At 38.5% G+C, this 20,460-nt stretch overlaps 1 protein-coding gene across 1 annotated transcript in view; it reads right to left on the bottom strand.

The window, feature by feature from the left end:
• The window catches only part of SLC2A13 (solute carrier family 2 member 13), a 495,370-nt gene that overhangs the window by 392,380 nt on the left and 82,530 nt on the right, over positions 1 to 20,460 (bottom strand). Inside the window, exon 2 of the mRNA XM_061129885.1 lies at positions 8,520 to 8,679. Coding sequence (XP_060985868.1) covers positions 8,520 to 8,679 — 160 coding nt within the window. The remainder of the gene's footprint in view (positions 1 to 8,519; positions 8,680 to 20,460) is intronic.

The following is a 20,460-nucleotide window of genomic DNA, read 5'->3' as shown; positions in this document are numbered from 1 at the left end:
ATGTAAGTGCTTAGATAAAGCAATTCATATACTGTTAAATCAAATCTCAAGTCTATACTATGCTACCTTTATGATAAACAGTCATACATCTTCTATTTGAATTCTGTCAATAATATAATTACAAATATCTTTAACATATTTACTCTTAAACAGGCTGTTAACCAAATTCATCCATCTTAAAATGGCCAAGAGTTCTCTCTCCAATATATGTGCTTAGAAATATCATCCTCTTTTAAATATGATTCTGAAAATCATCTTATGGACATGGTTTTTAAATTATAAAATATTATGAGGGAGAGAACCTCATAAATTTTTTTCATCTAAAGTAATGCTAATTTTTAAAAAATTATTTTCTAAGACTGTGAATAATCAAAGTGAACTCAAACAAATGTGAACAACGTTACTGTTAAAGAGAGCACAATGGATTCAAAGTTCTATTCATACTTAGAAGTGGGAAAGTGGGAAAACTAGCCTTCCCACTTCACTTTCAAACACCCAAATAGTAACCATGCCCTCCCACTAGCCACTCTGAAATGCCCAAACATGATTGGCTCTTTCATACCACAGGGCCTTTAGAAATTATATTTTACCCAGAGTTTCCTTCTCCCTCATTCTGTCTGGAACTCTGCTATTCATAAAAGACTCAGCTCACAAAACATTCTACTGTTAAGGTTAGTTATTCTTTCCCCTTGAGAGTTCCCATAACACTATGATTTACTTAACATGTCAATGAAAAGTCTCTCCTTCACTAGTGTGTGAAGTGCTTGATTGATTAAGGGCAGGTACATTTCTGTTTTGTTTTGGGGTTTTTTTTTAAACTTTTTATTTTGTACTGGGTAACAGTGTTGTGGTAAGTTTCAGGGGAACAGCAAAGGGACTCAGACATACATACACATGTATCCATTCTCTCCCAAAACTCCCTCCCATCCAGGCTGCCATATAACACTGAGCAGAATTCCATGTGCTATAAAATAGGTCCTTGTTGGCTGTTCATTTTAAATACAGTATTGTGTTCAGGACCATCCCAAACTCCCTAACTAGAGCAGGTACATTTCTTATTGATCTTTCCATCTCTAGTGCCAAGCACAATCGAAGTATATAACAGGTACCAAAATTTTTTTTGAATGACTGAATGATTTCCATACTAACCGACGTCTCCAAGAGTATCATGTCAATACTTCACATCAATATTCTGGCAGTATTCAACAGGTTCCCTAAACCCATCCAAGAGCCAAGAGCTCCATAAATTCTAGACATGATTGTTATCTTAGTCATTGACTCACATGCCATGATTTGCTTAAAAAGTATTAGCTTCCCTTTGCTTGTAAGGGGAGGCAACCTCCTCCGGGATTCTTGCTTGGAAAATTCCATGGACAGAGGAGTCTGGTGGGCAGCAGTCCATGGGGTCACAAAGAGTCGGACACAACACACGCACAAACACAAAACCTCCAGCCCAGAATTCACAGACCTCCACAATCTGGCTCCAACCTACTGCGTACATTATCACTTCAACTTAAAGCCTCCTGATCCTGCCTTCATCCAGCCTACATTCTGCCACCATTTTCACCGCAGTCCCCATAAAGTGAAGTCACTCAGTCGTGTCCACCTCTTTACGACCCCATGGACTGTAGCCTACCAGGCTTCTCCGTCCACAGGATTTGCCAGGCAAGAGCACTGGAGTGGGTTGCCATTTCCTTCTCCATTTCCTTTTCTTCAGTCCCCATGAATCCTACCAATTTTTCAAAGCTCAGCGTAAGTCTCACGTTGTCCATGAATCAGCCTTGTCATTCTCCAGAAAAAAATCTAATATAGATGTAACTAGCACTAATACTTTGTGCTTTCATTCATAGCCTTTATGACCTCAAATTTTCCATCTACAGCCGAAAAAAGAAAAGGAAAATAAAAGAACATCACATGAATGATGAAACATACAAAAATACCCAGCACATCTGGATACTTTGCAAATAGTTGTATATGGTCTACTCAGGTAAAATAACTGTAATAGAAAAATAAATAAATTGCAGAATTAGTAAAAGCCAATATAAAGGAGAAGAATTTAGCCTTTCTTTATATATACCATTATTTTTAATATAAATCACATGATGATTTATGTATTCGTAAATAGAGGAACAGTAATTTGAAAATCAGCTCTGTCCAAGAGAGAAGAACAAAGAATGTTCTGGAATGCAGAGAGGTATATTATTGTGAGGGAGGTAAAGTCTCAGAGGCTCAGAAACCACTTCTCTTTCTCTTATTTTTATGCTCAATAAGAAATGCTTACAATTAATAATCTTGCTTTTCAGCTATCTGCAAAGGGTATCCATTCCCCAGCAGAAATTAATGAATTGGCACTTTGCTTTATAATCAATATCTCTTTAGTTTGGTTAACAGTCTCTTCCCTGGAGCCCAGTCAATTCTACCTTAGTTCGATAAACACTTACTGAGCAATTACTATGTTCCAGGCCCTTTTCTAGACCTAAAACTGAGTACAAGGTCAATGAGATTAAAAAGCTCCAAAGTGAAATAAATAAACAGAATAAGCAAATAGTTCAAAATTGTACAATCAGTATAAAAGTGAAGCCACATACAAAGCATTATGAAAGGAGAAAGGGACAAAAACAGATTCACATGATATAGAAACAAAGATTTAAAGGAGGAATAAGAATTGAACCAGTAAAGCAGGACAGGGTAGAAAGACTAATCAAGGCAAAGTGAGCAGAAGGAAAAAACAAACACGAAAAACAAGATGTGACTGGTGTATAGAGTTTATGGGCATAAACCTATATTGTATAAAGAAGGAGGAAAGGAGATAACAATAAACTAAACGATCTAGGAAAACAGATATTGATTGGATAACAAAAAACACTACAAGCTGTGATAAACAGACTGATTTCTTTCTGTAGGAAATGGGGAATCTTTGAAGCAATGGCACAGATAAGTATTTTAGACCAATTATGGTGGTGGAAAGTTCACTTTACTATATGTTTATAGAGTGCCAAACTTTAACTCAACAATTAAAATGGAAAACCTTTCTTTGCCTGAGGGTAGTGACTAAATTTCACCACGCTCAATAAGCACAATTTAAAAACATTAGCACAGAAAAGGGCAAACAGTGATAAAACTTCCTATCATAGGTGTTAACTACCAAAATAACTCTGTCATCTTTATAAGTACTATATCAGACAAAAATTAAATCTTTCACAAAATTTTTAGTCTACAGGGAAATGCAAATCAAAATCACAACAAGACACCACTTCATACACACTGAGATGACTACCACGGAAAAAGAGAGATAATAAACATTTATTAGGACATGGAAAAACTGGAACTCTCACACACTGCTAAATGGGAATGTGAAACAGAGTAGACACTGTGGAGGACAGTCTTACAGTTCCTCCAAAGGTAAATATAGTTACCATATGACCTAGCAAGTCTACTCCTAGGTATACACTTGAGAGAACTGAAACTATATCTCCATCCTGAAACCTGTACATAGATATTCATAGCAGCATTATTTTTAATAGCCAAAAAGTAGAAATCACTCAAATGTCCATCATCAAATGAATGGCTATCTAATATGTGATAAATCCCATTGTTATTGTTGTTTAGTCACAAAGTCCTGTCCAACCTTTTGAGACCCATGGACTGCAGCCCGCCAGATTCCTCTGTCCATGGGATTTTCCAGGTGAACTGAATGGTTTATCAATTGTATTTCAATAAATCTATTTTAAAAGACTGAATCTTTATTGATACTTTCAAAAACCTATTTCCCCTTTCCTCATGGAACCCAATGAGGGTGCAGTATTCTTCCCAGTATAGAATGTGTGATGACACTACAGTGTTAGAAAAATATCAATCTTCTGCTGCTGAAAATTATACTGGCTAGAAAATTATCAGTCTTCTACTGGTCAATCTTCTATTGGCAATTCTAGACAAGTTCATCCTCCAGCAGTTCAGCAGAAAACAATTTTCATCTAAACAATAAGAGAATGGAAGCACTGACCCATCAGGCAAAATAAGGTGATTTATTTTAGTTTTTCAACAAAAACATCTGAGAAATTTCTCAGTCAGTTTCAACTTCTGTATATCTTAATTTGATTGTTATCGTAAAGATGATCAGTAATCACATTTTAGCTAATAAACTCTCAGAAGCTGAATGAGGGAAAAGGTGGGTAGTTATCAAATGAAAAGAACAGGCTCTAATTTATGTCATCTAATAACCATGTTGAATGGTTTGCTTGGAAACAAACCGAGATCATTCTGTCATTTTCAACACTGCACCCAACTTCAGACACTTTTGTTGACTGTGAGGGCTACTCCATTTCTTCTAAGGGACACCTGCCTATAGTAGTAGATATAATGGTCATCTGAATTAAACTTGCTCATCCCCATCCATTTTAGTTCACTGACTCCAAAGATGTTGATATCCACTTCTACCATCTCCTGCTTGACATGTTCAATTTATCTTGATCCCCAGACTTAACGTTCCAGGTTCCAATGGAATATTGTTCTTTACAGCATCACACTTTACTTTTACCACCAGAAACATCCACAGGTGAGCATCGTTTCCGTGTTGGCCCAAACACGTCATTTTTTATGGAGTTGTTACTGTTAATAATGGTCCTTCTCCAATTACATATTGGACACCTTCCGACCTGGAGGGCTCATCTTCTAGTATCTTTTCTTTTTGGCTTTTCATACTGTCGATGGAGTTCTTCAGGCAAAAATACTGAAGTGAGTTGCCATTTCCTTCTTCAGCAGACCATGTTTTGTCAGAACTCTTCCCTATGATCCATCTGTCTTAGGTGGCCATGCATAGCATGGATCATAGTTTTACTGAATTACACAAGCCTCTTGGCCATCCTAAGACTGTAACCTCAAAAATGACAAAATAATCAAGGGTCGTTTCCAGGGCAAACCATGCAACATCACAGTAATTCAAGTCTGTACCCCAAGCACTGATGCTGATGAAGCTGAAGCTGACACGTCCTATGATAACCTAAAACACCTTCTAGAACTAAGAAAAAGATGTCCTTCCCATCATAGTGGATTGGAATGGAAAAGTACGAAGTCAAGAGATACCCAATTTTTGCCATGGACTACAAAATGAAGCAGTGAAAAGGATAAGAGAGCTTTGTCAAGAGAACATGTTGGTCACAATGAACAGCCTTTTCCAACAAACCAAGAGATGACTCTACACAAGGACATCACCATGTATGTCCACGTGTAGAGTCAACACCAAATGGGACTCTACACATGGACTTTGATTTTGGATGGTCGATACCAAAGTCAGATTGATTATGTTCTTCGCAAGCCCAGGATGGAAAAGCTCTATGCAGTCTGCAAAAACAAGACCTGGAGCTGACTGTGCTTCAACTCATCAGCTCCTTATTGGAAAATTCAGGCCAAGTTAAAGAAAGTGGGGAAAACCACTGGGCCATTCAGGTATGACCTAAATCAAATTTCTTATGATCATACAGTGGAGGTGACAAATAGATTCAAGGGATTCGATCTGGGAGATAAATTACACGCAGAACTAGGAACAGAGGTTTGAAACACTGCACAGGAGGCAGTGAACAAAACCACCCAAATAAAGAAACAGAAATGCAAGAAGGCAAAGAGGGTGTCGAAGGAGGCTACGCATGTAAGTTGAGGAAAGAATATAAGCAAAAGGTAAGGGAGAAAGGGAAAGATACACCCAACTAAAGGTAGAGGTCTGGAGAATAGCAAAGAGAGATAAGAAGGCTTTTAAATTGAACAATGAGAAGAAATAGAGGAAAACAAAAAAAAAACTGGTAAGACTAGAGACCTCTTCAAGAAAACTAGAGCTATCAAGGGAACGTTTCATGCAGGATGGGCATGAAAAAGGACAGAAATGGTAACGACCTAACAGAAGTAGAAGAGATTAAGAAGAGGAAGCAAGAATTCACAGAACTATACAAAAAAGGTCTTAATGATCTGGATAACCACAACGGTGTGGTCACTCATCTAGAACCAGATATCTTGGAGTATAAATTCAAGGGGTCTTAGGAAGCATTATTAAAAACAAAATTAATGGAGGTGATAGAATTTCAGTTGAGCTATTTCAAATCCTAAAAGATGATGCTCTTAAAGTGCTGCAACTCAACAGGCCAACAAATTTGGGAAAACTCAGCAATGGCCACAGGACTGAAAAAGGTCCATTTTCATTCCAGTCCCAAAGAAGGGCAATGCCAAAGAATGTTCAAACTACTGAAAAACTGTGCTCATTTCACGTGCTAGCAAGGTTATGCTCAAAATCCTTTATGCTAGACTTCAACAGTATGTGAATGGAGAACTTCTAGATGTACAAGCTGGGTTTCGAAGAGGCAGAGGAACCACAGATCAAATTGGCAACATTAGTTGGATGATGGAGAATGCAAGGGAGTTCCAGAAAAACATCTACTTCTGCTTCATTGAGTAAGCTAAAACCTTTCACTGTATGCATCACAACAAACTGGAAAATTCTTAAAGAGACAGAAGTACCACACCACCTTACCTGTCTCCTGAGAAACCTGGATGTGGATCAAGAAGTAACAGCACCAGACATGGAACAAGAGACTGGTCTGAAATTGGAAAAGGAGTATGACAAGGCTATATAGTCACCCTGCTTATTTAAGTTTTATGCAGAGTGCATCATGTGCAATGCACTGGATTTCACTGGATTTGGCTGGATGAAACATGAGCTAGAATCAAGATTGCTGGGAGAAATAACAACAGCCTCAGATATGCAGATGATACCACTCTAATAGGAGAAAGTGAAGAGGAACTCAAGAGCCTCTTGATGAAGGTGAAAGAGGATAGTGAAAATGCTGACCTGAAACTCAACATTAAAAAAATTTCAGATCATGGCGTCCAGTACCATCACTTCATGACAAATAGAAAGAGAAAAAAGTGTGAGCAGTGGCAGATTTTCTTTTCTTGGACTCCAAAATCACAGCGGACATTGACTGTGATTAAAAGAAATTAAAAGACACTTGCTCCTTGGAAGGAAAGTTATGACAAACCTAGACAGGTATTAAAAAGCAAATATATCACTTTACCAACAAAAGTCCAGGTAGTCATAGCTATGGTTTTTCCAGTAGTCCTGTATGGATGTGAAAGTTGGAAGTGACATTTTTAAACTGCGGTGCTGGAGAAGATTCTTGAGAGTCCCTTGGACAGCAAGGAGACCAAACCAGTCAATCCTAAAGGAAACCAGTCCTGACTATTCACTGGAAGGACTAATGCTGAAGCTGAAGCTCCAATACTTTGGCCACCTGATGCAAACAGCCAACTGATTAGAAAAGACCCAGATGTTGGGAAAGATTGAAGGCAGGAGGACAAGGGGATGACAGAGGATGAGATGATTGGATGGCATCACCAATTCGATGGTCATAAGTTTGAGCAAGCTCCGGGAATTGGTGAAGGACAGGGAAGCCTGGAGTGCTATAGTTCATGGGGTCGCGAAGAGTTGGACATGACTGAGCAACTGAAACAAATTGAACTGATGCTGGTAACAAGTTACCATCTCCCTCTTTCTGTTCTTCTACAGGGAAGAAAAGAAAGAGGAATTTCATGCTTCTTCAATTTTCAGTAATCTCTCACTTTGTCAGAGATTCATTCCTTCAGAGGTAGAAAGTGGTTTCTCAGCATCTGCAGACAGAGTAAATGTTTTAAAGAAATGTGTCCTCTCTTTAATGGTTTCTGACATAGGCCCTTACTGACTTCTGTGAGTTTCTTCACATAACTTTTAATACAACTTCATCAGTCTAAGTCTTTAATGACTCCGATTTACTGTGCCACTTACATACGTAAGTTTAATTCCCTATATCCGCATAGCAGTAAACCCTTTTTCTTCAGCTGTTAAGAATTAATTTCAATACTTTAAGCATGATGAAAATATGCACCAGAGTCTGTCTTGTGGAATATTTTATCTCCAGCACCTATACAGAGTATAGGGAAATTTTATTAAAAATTAAACCCCTGGAAGAGTTACATGAATCTGTTTTTTGAACACCATGAAGTATATCAAAATCTCAAGCCCATAACATCTTAAGTTTTAACATGAGTTTGTTTTACAAAAAAAAAAAAAAAAAAAAGACTGAATTCTCTTTCAGATCAGAATGTAGCTTCCTAAATCCAAAAAGGACATTAGTTATATCTGCAGTCCATAAATAGCTTAACAATCACTGATAAAATTCAAAAACTCCATGCATATTTATTGTTACATTCGTTTTAAACAAACATTGCAAAATACCATACACAGTGTGAGAAATGTCACCTAAAAGCTAAAAAATCCTGTAAATATCAATTCTTAATGATAGGTTCCTTGTCTACTATTAAAATAAATATCAGCTTCTGGTCCACTTTCAATTTTGCTGAATACCATCATATATGAATTAGCTGTAATGATTCAAAATACTTAGTTATATTTTTTCTTTTCCATCATTTCTCAATTTTTCTTCTATCCCCTAAAGTCATAATTTATTTGAAAATTAAATGTAAGAACGATTACAGACCTCCATCCATCTTTCTGAAGATAACTGAAGGCTCCATCAACAACACTTGCAAAGAACTGCCCTCCTGTGATGAAGAGGGTATTAATGGTGACTAATCGACCTCTTAAATTGGGGGGTGAGACCTCAGCAATGTACACTGGCACCGTCATAGAAGCAATGCCTGTAAAGAAAGAATGAAAAGTAAGCATCAGACATTCATTCAAGATATTTGCTGTCACAGATATTAAGATAGACTAAGACATATACACACACATGTATGGGGGCTTAGTTTTCTATTTTAAACAAAGGTTTACCACATATTTAAAGATTTTGTTTATAACTAGTAACTACTGAATATAAGTTAAGACATGTTAAATACCAATCTATAAATATCAGTTTTCATATTATCACTTGAAAGCCCACAAATGAAAGTAATCCTAGAGATCTCAGATAACTTTATAAAGCATATTTAAGTATCCTTTAAAACTTTATGAAGACTAAAAATAGGAAAATGCTCTCCAGATAGAATATAAGCATTGAAATATTGTTAGTCCATATGGAAATGTAATCAGGCAATGGTGAGAATAAAAAATTATCCCCAAATACACATTAACTATTCAAAGTTATAGACACAACAAAACTCTTAATGTGTTTCCTAATTAGATGCCCATACATTAGATCACCTTACTCAATTGCCTAGATGTACATTTCAGAAAGAGCTTGCAATGGACAATAATTTGGGAATTTACAGTCTTCAAAAACAGATGATCTTAACCATAAAATAGATGATTTGGGGAAAACATTTACTTGGTTATATCTGCTTTAAATTTTTTTCTATATAAAATTAATACAGTATAATCTATGGCAGCAATTCTCAAACTGCACTAGAATCAATGGTGTGGCTTTCTTTAAAAAAATAAGGATAAATTCACCTCAACCACCCTAAACCTATTAAGTAGAAAACTACAGAGGTGGGAGACAAGCCTGTCTTTCAAAAATCTTCCAGGTGATCCTGATGCTCACCACATGTTTTAAAAACTACAGTTCTATGGCATACAATTTTAAACCAATCCCAAATTATCTCTTAAAATAAAATCTTGGTCCTGCTGGCCATATCTAGCTCACTTCCCAGGGGCACTTCCAGTTTCCAGATATGTCTAGTTATTTAACCAAAATCTAACATCTAATCAATACTCACCAAAAGCATAGTGAAAACAATTAGGCAGGATTATCTAACATAACTTAATCTCTTTATACTGTGGACAATATAAATCAATGACCAGATGACTTCATAATATCAATGGGTTGCATAACAGACCCATGTAGAATTGTTTTTAATGAATTGATCTTTGTAATGCCAAAAAATAGCCTGCTGCAATTGAAGGTAGCAGTGCTAATAAACCTGTTGCCGTGCTTTTTGTGGACAAAGACTGCCGGGCTACAGTCCATGGAATGGGAAAGAGCTGGACATGACTAAGTGCCTGAGCACGCACACACATGCTTTCTGCACAGGGCTGAAAAGCTGCTATTTACCACATTCTGACAACAGGAGACATTTCTCTCTGGTTTCAGTAGTTGCAACAGTTATGCTTCTCAATAAGTGATTTGTGTTTCCCTATGGGCATTATAAATCACATAGCCGTCTTTTATCTCCCCTTTCACGTAGGAAGTCAGTGAGGCTCACTCCACCAAGTGTTTTGGACTTCATGGCTATTTATTTTGTGAGTTAAATTCCTTCCCGACACCACAGTCATCTCCAATCTTACCTATTTTAAATATTTTTGGCTATATATTTCTTTGTTTTCTTCAAAGGCAGAATAATAAACATATCAATAAGACATTTAAATAGTACATATATCTACTTCTGGAATATTCACTGTACTGTTGAAAACTACTGGTAAATATTTATTGAATTTGCACACAAGTCAGAATATTAAGTCTCAGAACTATATACTCTGTAGTTTCAACCAGTGTTATTTGCTTCTGGAGTATGTGTCAATATATGGCGACAGTGAAAAGAATCATACGATTTTACGAGTTCCACAAAATAAGTATATATTAGCAGACAAAGTAAGAATAGCTTTTATAATTAAATCATCACCTAAACTGCTGAAAGTTTCCATCTGACTGCTAATCAATTTAATAACACAGACTACTCTAAATTGGCTTTCATCTAACTTAGAAAGAGGAAACATTCGAGAGAGAAGAGCATGAACCTAAAAACTGTGAAATCACATGAGGTTTTCTCAGGGGTAAAAAGAATGTGAAGCACAATATGTACAGAGATGAGAGGCAGACAAGGCCCAAATCATGGAAGAAATATTCTTTAATCAACATGTGTACAATGAATACTCGATCTGAGCTGCATACTGTGGTAAGCACAATGGAAGAAGTGCTACAGAAGAGAGACACGCCTTCCGACTTCATGCTAAGGTTTACTGGGCAAAATGTGTTAGAACAAGTATATAGATTTCAAGTGCAATGGGTCTCATCACAGGAAAAATATGGGGAACAAGTGTGTGTGTCTGTGTTCAGTCATGTCCAACCCTTTGCAACCCATGGACAATAGCAAGCTGGGCTTCTCTGTCCATGGAATTTTCCAGGCAAGAATACTGGAATAGGTTGCCATTTTCTATTCCAGAAGCTCTTCCAGATCCAGAGATCAAACCTGAGTGGAACAAGAGTCTATAGCAAAGGGATTGGGCCCTGTCTGAGGAGTCAGAGAAATCTTGGATGAGGAGGTTGGTGGGTGGGGTACAGGGTAAGGAGGTGAAAGACCCAGCTTAGACAGAGGACTTGAGGCAGGAAGAGATGCATCCTGTTAAGAAGGGGACTACTTTTAGAGACATAAAGCAGAAACCAGCCAGAGTATATGGATCTTAGAGGCCGTATTGTTGTTTAGTCGCTAAGTCTTTCACAACCCCATGGACTGTAGTCTGCCAGGCTCCTCTGTCAATGGGATTTCCCAGGCAAGAATACTGGAGAGGTTTGCCATCTCTTCCTCCAGGGGATCTTCCTGACCCAGAAATCAAACCCGAGTCTCCCGCATTATAGGTGGCTTCTTTACCTCTGAGCCACCTAGGAAGCAGAGACCATATTAAAGGCTTGGTACTCAAAAGCCTTTGAAAAGTGTAGCGGAGGAAAAGGCATAACCAGATGCATGTTTTAAGATGATCTTTCTGGTTGGAATATGGAAAATGGATTGCAGGGAAACAAGGAGTTCAGTGGCAGAAGTAGAGATTGGGTAAAATGGAGAGATTCTAGAAGGATGTATTCAGTATCCAGGATGAAGGGAATGTGAATGGAACTGTGAAGGGTGAGGAGAGGAAGAATTTGAGAATGATCTTCATATGTTCAAAATAAGCAACTAAGAGCATGATGGACACTTAATATGAAGATAAGGGTATTAGAGGAGATGCAAATTTGTATGGATGATAAGGTCAAGTTTTAGACAGGCTGAATCAGAGGTGTTCTGAGGTGAAATAAACAAGTAAAGAACAAGTAAAACATTCTATCAGTGTGCTGGGAATACAGGTTATTTACATGTAAATGTTCCCAGCCTCCTCTTTTTGCCTATTCTAATAAGAGTCTTTGCCAAACTAATCTTTCCTTCCTCTCTCATCTTCAAGGGAGAATTTGGTCTTTGCCAGCCGAGTTCTTGGGCTGTTATCATTGTAGGCAAAAAAGGACAGAGAAGAAAACATGGGCCAAACATGGTTTGTGAGAAGATCAAATGAGAAAAAGTCTGCAGGGAGTTGTGAGTGAGTCTCAGGGTCAGTATGGAAAACTGGGAGCACATAACACAGGGATTAATTGAGGTTTGCCTGGGGGTAGGGGTGGGGGTGGATAAAAGATTTTTTGAAATATTGCTGAATTATACCCTCCATGCTATTATGTTCTTGGAGACTTGAGCAAAAAGTAGTATTACTATTTAATTACTTTTTGTTGCTGGACAGTATTTCTTTAAATGCAAAGTCAAACTGAGACTGGGCCCAGTAGAGTTTGGGAGCTACACAAATACTTGGAACTCAAAAGATGGTTCTGTGTGAAAGGTATATATAACTGGAACCATGGGAATGTATGAGATTTCCTAAACATGGAATATGAGAAGAATGCCTAGAACTGAGTCCTGAAAAAGTCCAATATTTAAGAAAGAAGAAAAAAACAAAGTGACCAGCAAACAATTACCTTACCCTTGAATACTATGTTACTTTCTACAATCTTTTTATGTTGCCATTTTGCATTTCATGTAAGGTCATCCTTTAAAAAGTAGGTGGGACAGGTATCATTCACTGCTCCCGTAGGAAAGCTAAAGAACCCCAGTCTCAGAGACAATAAGAGGTTTTCAGAAAGTCGCATAGCCAAGTTAATGTCAAAGATCTCACAGACTCAGGTCCTCTAGTCTTTGTCGTGTGTCACTGGAAGACAGACGGCTGTGTCTCTGTTTCAAATATGACCCTTTGGAAATTTGTCAGGAACATTTTATTTTTGGCCCTACTACTTTAGCATTACTTTGCCAACAAAGGTCACTCTTGTCAAGGCAATGATTTTTCCAGTAGTCCTGAATGGATGTGAGAGTCGGACTATAAAGAAAGCTGAGTGCCGAAGAATTGATGCTTTTGAACTGTGGTGTTGGAGAAGACTCTTGAGAGTCCCTTGGACTGCAAGGAGATCCAACCAGTCCATCCCAAAGGAAATCAGTCCTGAATATTTATTGGAAAGACTGATGTTGAAGCTGAAACTCCAATACCTTGGCCACCTGACATGAAGAACTGACTCATTTGAAAAGACCCTGATGCTGGGAAAGATTGAGGGCAGGAGGAGAAGGGGATGACATAGGATGAGATGGCTGGATGGCATCACCGACTCAATGGACATGAGTTTGGGTAAACTCCAGGAGTTGGTGATGGACAGGGAGGCCTGGCGTGCTGAGGTCCACGGGGTCGCAAAGAGTCGGACACGACTGAGCGACTGAACTGAACTGAACTGACCTTAGCAAGCACACATGAACTTCAAGGGGCAGGAGGGCCTGATCTCTTCTCTGCTCCTATGACCTGCTATGTGCCTCACTGCCAGCAGGTGTCGTGTTAAGTAACAAAAATGAGAACTGAATGTGATTAACTATATAATTTCATGCTAGACAAGTTTGAAGTCTCCTTTTATAAAACTGCTTTATGAAAATGGAGAACTATAAAAGAATGCCAATGACCAGGAAGAGCAGTAGACTTCAGGTTCACTATACTCACATCTCTCCAATATGCTATGTTAAGCATAGGCCCTGTTCATTCACTTTGCTGTTAATAAAACAACACACAGGGAGGCGTGCTCAGTCATGTCCGACTCTGTGACCCCAAGAACTGTAGCCCATTAGGTTCCTCTGTCCACAGAATTTCCCAGGCAAGAATACTGGAGTGGGTTGCCATTTCCTTCTCCAGGGGATCTTCCTGAATGAGGTAGCGAACCCACATCTCTTGCGTCTCCTGCAATGGCAGACAGATTCTTTACCACTGTGCCACACCCAGGGAAGCCATAATTTGTGGATTTTTAAACATAATGCCTACTCTGGAAAAACCTCTAACATGAAGGCTATGTCACCTCAAAAATCTCCTTTCCACTTTGGGGAAACAATAAAGTTCACTATTCTCATGAAGGACAGTCTAAGTGCTTCATGAGTGTGTTAGTCGCTCAGTCGTGTCCGACTCTTTGCGACCCCACAGACTGTAGCCTGCCAGGCTTCTCTGTCCATGGGATTCTCCAGGCAAGAATACTGGAGTGGACTGCCATTCCTGTCTTCAAAGTGCTTGATAAACAGATGTAACTAATGATACTTAAAAGTTTAGGAGTATTCTAGAAAGAGCTTTTGATTTCTGCCCTATTTCAAAATAAATATCTCATAAAGAAAAAACAAATTATTTATTATACACATTAAACAGACTTCCCAGGTGTCACCAGTGATTAAAAAAAAAAAACACAGCCTGCCAATGCAGAAGACATAAGAAACCCTGGTTTGATCCCTGGGTCAAGAGGATCCCCTGGAGGAGGAAACGGCAACCCACTTCAGTATTCTTGCCTGGAGAATCCCATGGACAGAGGAGCTTGGTAGGTTATGGTCCTTAGATTTGCAAAGAGTCGGAGACAACTGAACTGACTGAACACATAAACTCATGGATTAAAATTAACATACAGAGTATAGTAGTACAAGTTGTTATTAATACCTTACTAGAGTAAATACAACCACAAAAACCTATGTTGGTATTATTCCCAAATATTTTTTGAAAGTTTGATCCCTTACAAAATAAAACGGTCTATATCAAAGAAAACTCATTATCATGTTTAGCTTGAGGAGTCTCACCAGAAGACTGCCCCTCAGCCACTGCAGTACAACCCAGTTCACACATTCTGATGCTGCCAAGCTGATTCACCATAAATGGCACAATATGCTCTTAAGTTCACAAGTTGGCTTACAAACACTGCTGCAACCTAGATGCCCATCAGCAGACGAATGGATACGGAAGCCGTGGTATATATACACCATGGAATATTACTCAGCCATTAAAAAGAATTCATTTGAATCAGTTCTAATGAGATGGATGAAACTGGAGCCCATCATACAGAGTGAAGTAAGCCAGAAAGATAAAGACCAATACAGTATACTAACACATATATATGGAATTTAGAAAGATGGTAACGATCACCCTATATGCAAAACAGAAAAAGAGACACAGATGTACAGAACAGAATTTTGGACTCTGTGGGAGAAGGCGAGGGTGGGATGTTTCGAGAGAACACCATCGAAACATGTATATTATCTAGGGTGAAACAGATCACCAGCCCAGGTTGGATGCATGAAACAAGTGCTCGGGCCTGGTGCACTGGGAAGACCCAGAGGAATCGAGTGGAGAGGGAGGTGGGAGGGGGGATCAGGATGGGGAATACATGTAAATCCATGGCTGATTCATGTCAATGTATGACAAAAACCACTACAATATTGTAAAGTAATTAGCCTCCAACTAATGAAAATAAATGGAAAAAAAAAAGTAAAATATAAACAAAAGTTTAGTAGGTATTCTATCATAGATTAAATTTCTTTTCCTCCTTGAGCAAAAGGAACTATTCTTGTATAGACAAAGCAAAGTGATTAAACTATTTGAACTTTAAAAAAAAAAAAACACTGCTGGAATCCTTTTAAAGCCTTGAGTCAGAAATGTAAATAATTTCATAACCAAATAGCATCAGAAAATCCTGTTGCGATGGGTAAATACCCATGAATCACAACAGCCTCTCAGCACAATAAGCCAAGCAGCAACTAATTAGCTTCTTAGAAGCACATGAAGCTAGCTTTTAATAATAATGCTTCTTGAACAAGAATGATTATGATGTCCTAATTTCATTTTGTAAATTATTGCTCTATGATCTCTAAAGAAAAAATTTTAATAGCAAGAATTTGTCCAAACAAACGGTATCTCTCACTGTAAAACTGTCTCAGTTTTGCTGTCCTGCCCAGGACTGGTATGTCTGTATTCTTCTAAATATCAAGTATCTACATTTACCAGGTTATTAACACCTTAGAATTCAGTTTTTGTTTCTGTTTCTTTCCTGAATAATAAGACATGTGATACCTTGATTTTGGACTTCTGACCTCCAGAGCAGTGAGATAATAAATTCCTATTAAGTTAAAAAAAGAAAAAAAAAACAAAACCTGCTGGGCAGCTTCAAAAAGCAATAAGCCCCAAAGTGATGAAAATATATACAACACATAGTGCTTAAAATGGAAGAGCCGGATAATGAGAAAGATTCTATCTATAAGGATAACTAGCAGAGTTTATGTTCTACAGCATTGAAAAGCTCTAAGAAAGCATCACAAACACATCACCATCATTTCAACTCAGTTAAGTCTCTCACAGCCTAAATGGCCTCTTCCATTACACTACTTGAGAATATTCTATTGATCTGCTCCTGTCCTTTTTAACTGCTAACAGCTCAGCAGAGCCTGTATCACATTATTTCTCAAAGCAGGACTACAAGCCCTTTAATGAAATGTTCATATCTCATGTGTCATTGTCTATGTGTTAAGCACAGACCTGGGTTTATGGTTGTTCCTTAGTACTATGGGATGAATACACAAAACCATATCCTTTCAACCTTGTGTTAATAGATGCTATTTATTAGGGAAATTTTGAAAACTACAAATAAGAAGTAAGATAATTAAAAATCCTCTCGAATCATACCACCCACAGGTAACCATTATTAAAATTTGGCTATAACTTACAGTATTTTTTCCATAAGTCTTTAAAAGAAGCTTTAACCCATTATATTGCAAATATTATTATTGTCCATGAAGGGGTCTCAAACTTCTTACATAAGTTAGGCAGGTACCATAAATATAGAAGCTGACTGAGCATAAGACATAATGTATAAAGCTGCTTACACAACTAAGGTACAAAAAATTCTTTATACCAAAGAAAACAGTCAAACAAAATACATTGTTATGTAGCCATATACAATAATCTTGATACTAGTTTAGCACTCTTATAGCAAAAAATCATTTTAAGTAACAGTATAACATTTCCGCATTCAGATAAGGAGAAAAAAGTATTGCTGAACACAGAGATGTAGCAAGGTAGGAAAAGAACAGAGAACAAAAAAAAATTATTTATGGGGAGAGACAGCAAATATAGAAATTATTAGATGTGTAAGATACTTTTACAATAGAGTTTCAAGGTTATAAGAGAAAGACAGCTGTGTCAAATGCTACAAAAGCAGAAGCAGTATGCTTTTACATCTGACAAGTGGAATGCACAAAGGTTAATAAGAAATCAATGCGTTTTCCTCAAGGCAGTGAATTTAGCAGACAGAAGCAATAGTAGTGCTTTGCCTTAGCTCTATGTGACATCTAGAGGTAAATGTTCTAAGGACAACAATACAGACCTAAACATGAGCTAAAAGTCTGTGAATTACCTGAATATAGATTTTAATTTAATAGGTATAGATAAAATACTTAAAAATATATACAGAATAAGATAAGCTCAGGGCTAGAAGTTGCTACAGAAATAGTCATGCAATCAATAAAAAGGTTTGAAGAATAAAATAGAAGGAACTCTTAAAGAAAATATTAAAATAGCAAAACAACAAATGAACACCCTCCAAAAATTGTTTGGATTGTTCTTCAATATACAGTTGGACCTTATCTAAAAATCAGGAACAGAAAGCCAGGAGGAGGGGTTTGGTTTAAATTAAAATACAACAGAACAGAATTAAACAGGGAAATGGGTAGGGTACAGAAGGATCACAAGAAATACCAAAAATTTAATAGCAAGATATATAAATAATTATAGAAGTAAATACCATATTGGAGACAGTATATAACAAAGATGAAGGTGTATGAAATTTGAACTAGTGTGAAACATCAATTTGAGATGTTCTACAAGAATGGAAAGCAGAAGTTCCAGTTCAAGATGGTGACCTAAGAAGATTCTGAACTCACTTTTTCCCAAAGAGACACCAAATCTACAACTATATATGGAATAATTTCCTCTGGAAAAAGACTAAAAACTGGTAGAGCAACCCCTTCATATCAGGCAATTGAGAAGCAAATAACATCGGGCATCTCAGCATTTAAGTTGGGTACCTGAGAGATAAGCCCCCAAAACATCTAGCTTTGAAGACCTATAGGACTCATATCCATGTAGACCAATGGGGCTGGAATGAATTGAGGAATGGCTCTTAAAGGGCCAGTGCACAGACTCATCTGCCCCAGGGCCCAGTGGAGAAACAGCACTTTGAAAAGTGACCTGACTTTATATGAAACAGACTCACTTTCTACTTTTAAATAAAATATTGGTCTGAGGGGCAGGAGCCTTCTGGGATATTCTGGGGGTAGGCAGGCTGGTGGGTGCCATTGTCCTGCTCTCTCTGCCTTGCTAAACCTGGCACCATCTCCCAACCACAACTCTTTTTTATTTTCCCTTTCCCACGAGTGTCATCTTTATGCTCCAACTAATGACTGCCATTTGCACACCATCCTCTGCCTTGCAAAAGCCATCTCTTTTTCTTCACCTATTTTTCTCTTTTTGTTTCTTTTATTTTCTTTTTACCTTTTCTCGGCATCTTTGTACTCCCCCTCTGCCATGCTTTAGAGCTGCAATATCTTCCAGAGATACTTCTACACATACCTTCCAGGTATCTTCTACACATAGCTGGAGTCTGGCTTTTACCCATGATTTGATTTTTGCAGCTACCACCCAAAGGATGCATTTGATGTCCTGAAGTCCCTGACTCTGGAGGCCAGTAGGCTTGGTCCTTGAGTGCCCTTGCTATGAGAACAATTGGAAAGACAGCTCTTGGCAGACTGCCACTCTCAGATCCCTGCAGAGAAAGCAGGCTAAAATAAATCCTAGTCTTTCTTAGAAATTAGCCTATCTGCTTGTCCAGGATTTTGGCCTGAGGGGCTGGCTTCTGGTTTGGTGCACTTGGAAGGCCTATAGATGGGTTACCAGTGAATAAAGGCAGGTGGATGCAATCTTTGCAATCTCCCTCTCTCTCACTCTAGCTAACTGGTATCTTACAGAAAGGAGCTCATGCTCCAATACCTTTATATTTGTGGTTTCAGCCATGGAACAAACACATTTATTGACACCTGGCTCTGGTGGCCAGTGTGGTTTGGCTCACAGGTCCCACAGGACTGTGATCAACAGAGAAAGAATCGTTAGATAGCTACCATCCCCAGGGCACAGGAAGAGGCAACAGACTCAGGAGTTCAATCTTTCTGTGAAAGAGGCCTATTACTGTGTCATCATGGCAGCAACACGAGGGGCAGGATTCTGATAGAAACACACATCTAAGGTCTGACGATAAACCTATCCTGAGACCTTGGAGGGAGGTATTAACTTCACATTCTACCTCTACAGCACTCCAGAGCACCAGAATCTGCCCTGTTTTTATGACTGGTGCCCTAGTTTCTATGGCTGTTGCCTGAGATGTCCCTTGATCACCTGGCTCTAGTGGCCAGGGAGCTTACGTTCCTAGGTCCAACAGGACTGAAACAATAAAAAAAGACAGTGCTTAGCAGGTAACCTACAGAGCCACAACAGAGAGAGCAGATTGAAACACACTCCAAGTCTTTCTGTGAAAGAAGACTCCTTGCTAGCTGTGGAGGTTCAGCCATTGGGGCAGGCTTCAGCCTTGGCACACAACTAGAGGCCACGGAGGTGTGCTCAGGAATACTAGAATGGGGAACAAAAGTCTTGCATCCCACCTCACTAAGCTCATCAGTATCTCCCAGAAAGGGGCTAGTACACTTGTCGGAAGCCCTGATTTTTGTGACTGCTACCCAGGTGACACGGTCAGACTCCTATCTCAGAGAGTCCTCAGGGCTTAAACCTGCAGCCCCATGTGACTATATATTTGCATTCTTCAAAATTCATTGCCTGAGCATTTGCCTCCCAACCAACCGGAATCTAGATGCTGATTAATATCTTCCCCTTTGGGACACTAACTGGTCTTCCCATCCCTCAATTACCAGGCACTACTTAAAATATGCTGCCTGGACAATCACAATGGTTTGAAAACCAATCAAGAGCTAGGGCAGAGTTGATTAGTGAGGTTCATCTCCTATACAAGGACAGTGTTCAAGACTGAGAGAGGCGGTTGCTTCATTTAATACACAGAAAACAACACAAAGATTGAATCAAAAAAAAAAAAAAGGAACCCTCTTGCCCAGTTGGTGGGAATGTAAAGTGATACAGCCACTAAGGAGAACAGTATGGAGACTCCTTAAAAAACCAGGAATAAAACAACCATATGCCCCAACAATCCCACTACTGGGCATGCACCCTGGGGAAATCATAATTTAAAAAGACACATGTACCCCAATGTTCAGTGCACCACTATTTATAATAGCTACTACATGGAAGCAACCTAGATGTCCATCAACAGATGAATAAAGAAGTTGTGGTACATACAC

This window comes from Dama dama, chromosome 3 (genome assembly GCF_033118175.1).
Source record: "Dama dama isolate Ldn47 chromosome 3, ASM3311817v1, whole genome shotgun sequence".
Taxonomy (NCBI): Eukaryota; Metazoa; Chordata; class Mammalia; order Artiodactyla; family Cervidae; genus Dama; species Dama dama.
The sequence above is the reverse complement of the archived record's forward strand: the minus strand, read 5'-3'. Positions and strand labels throughout refer to the sequence as shown.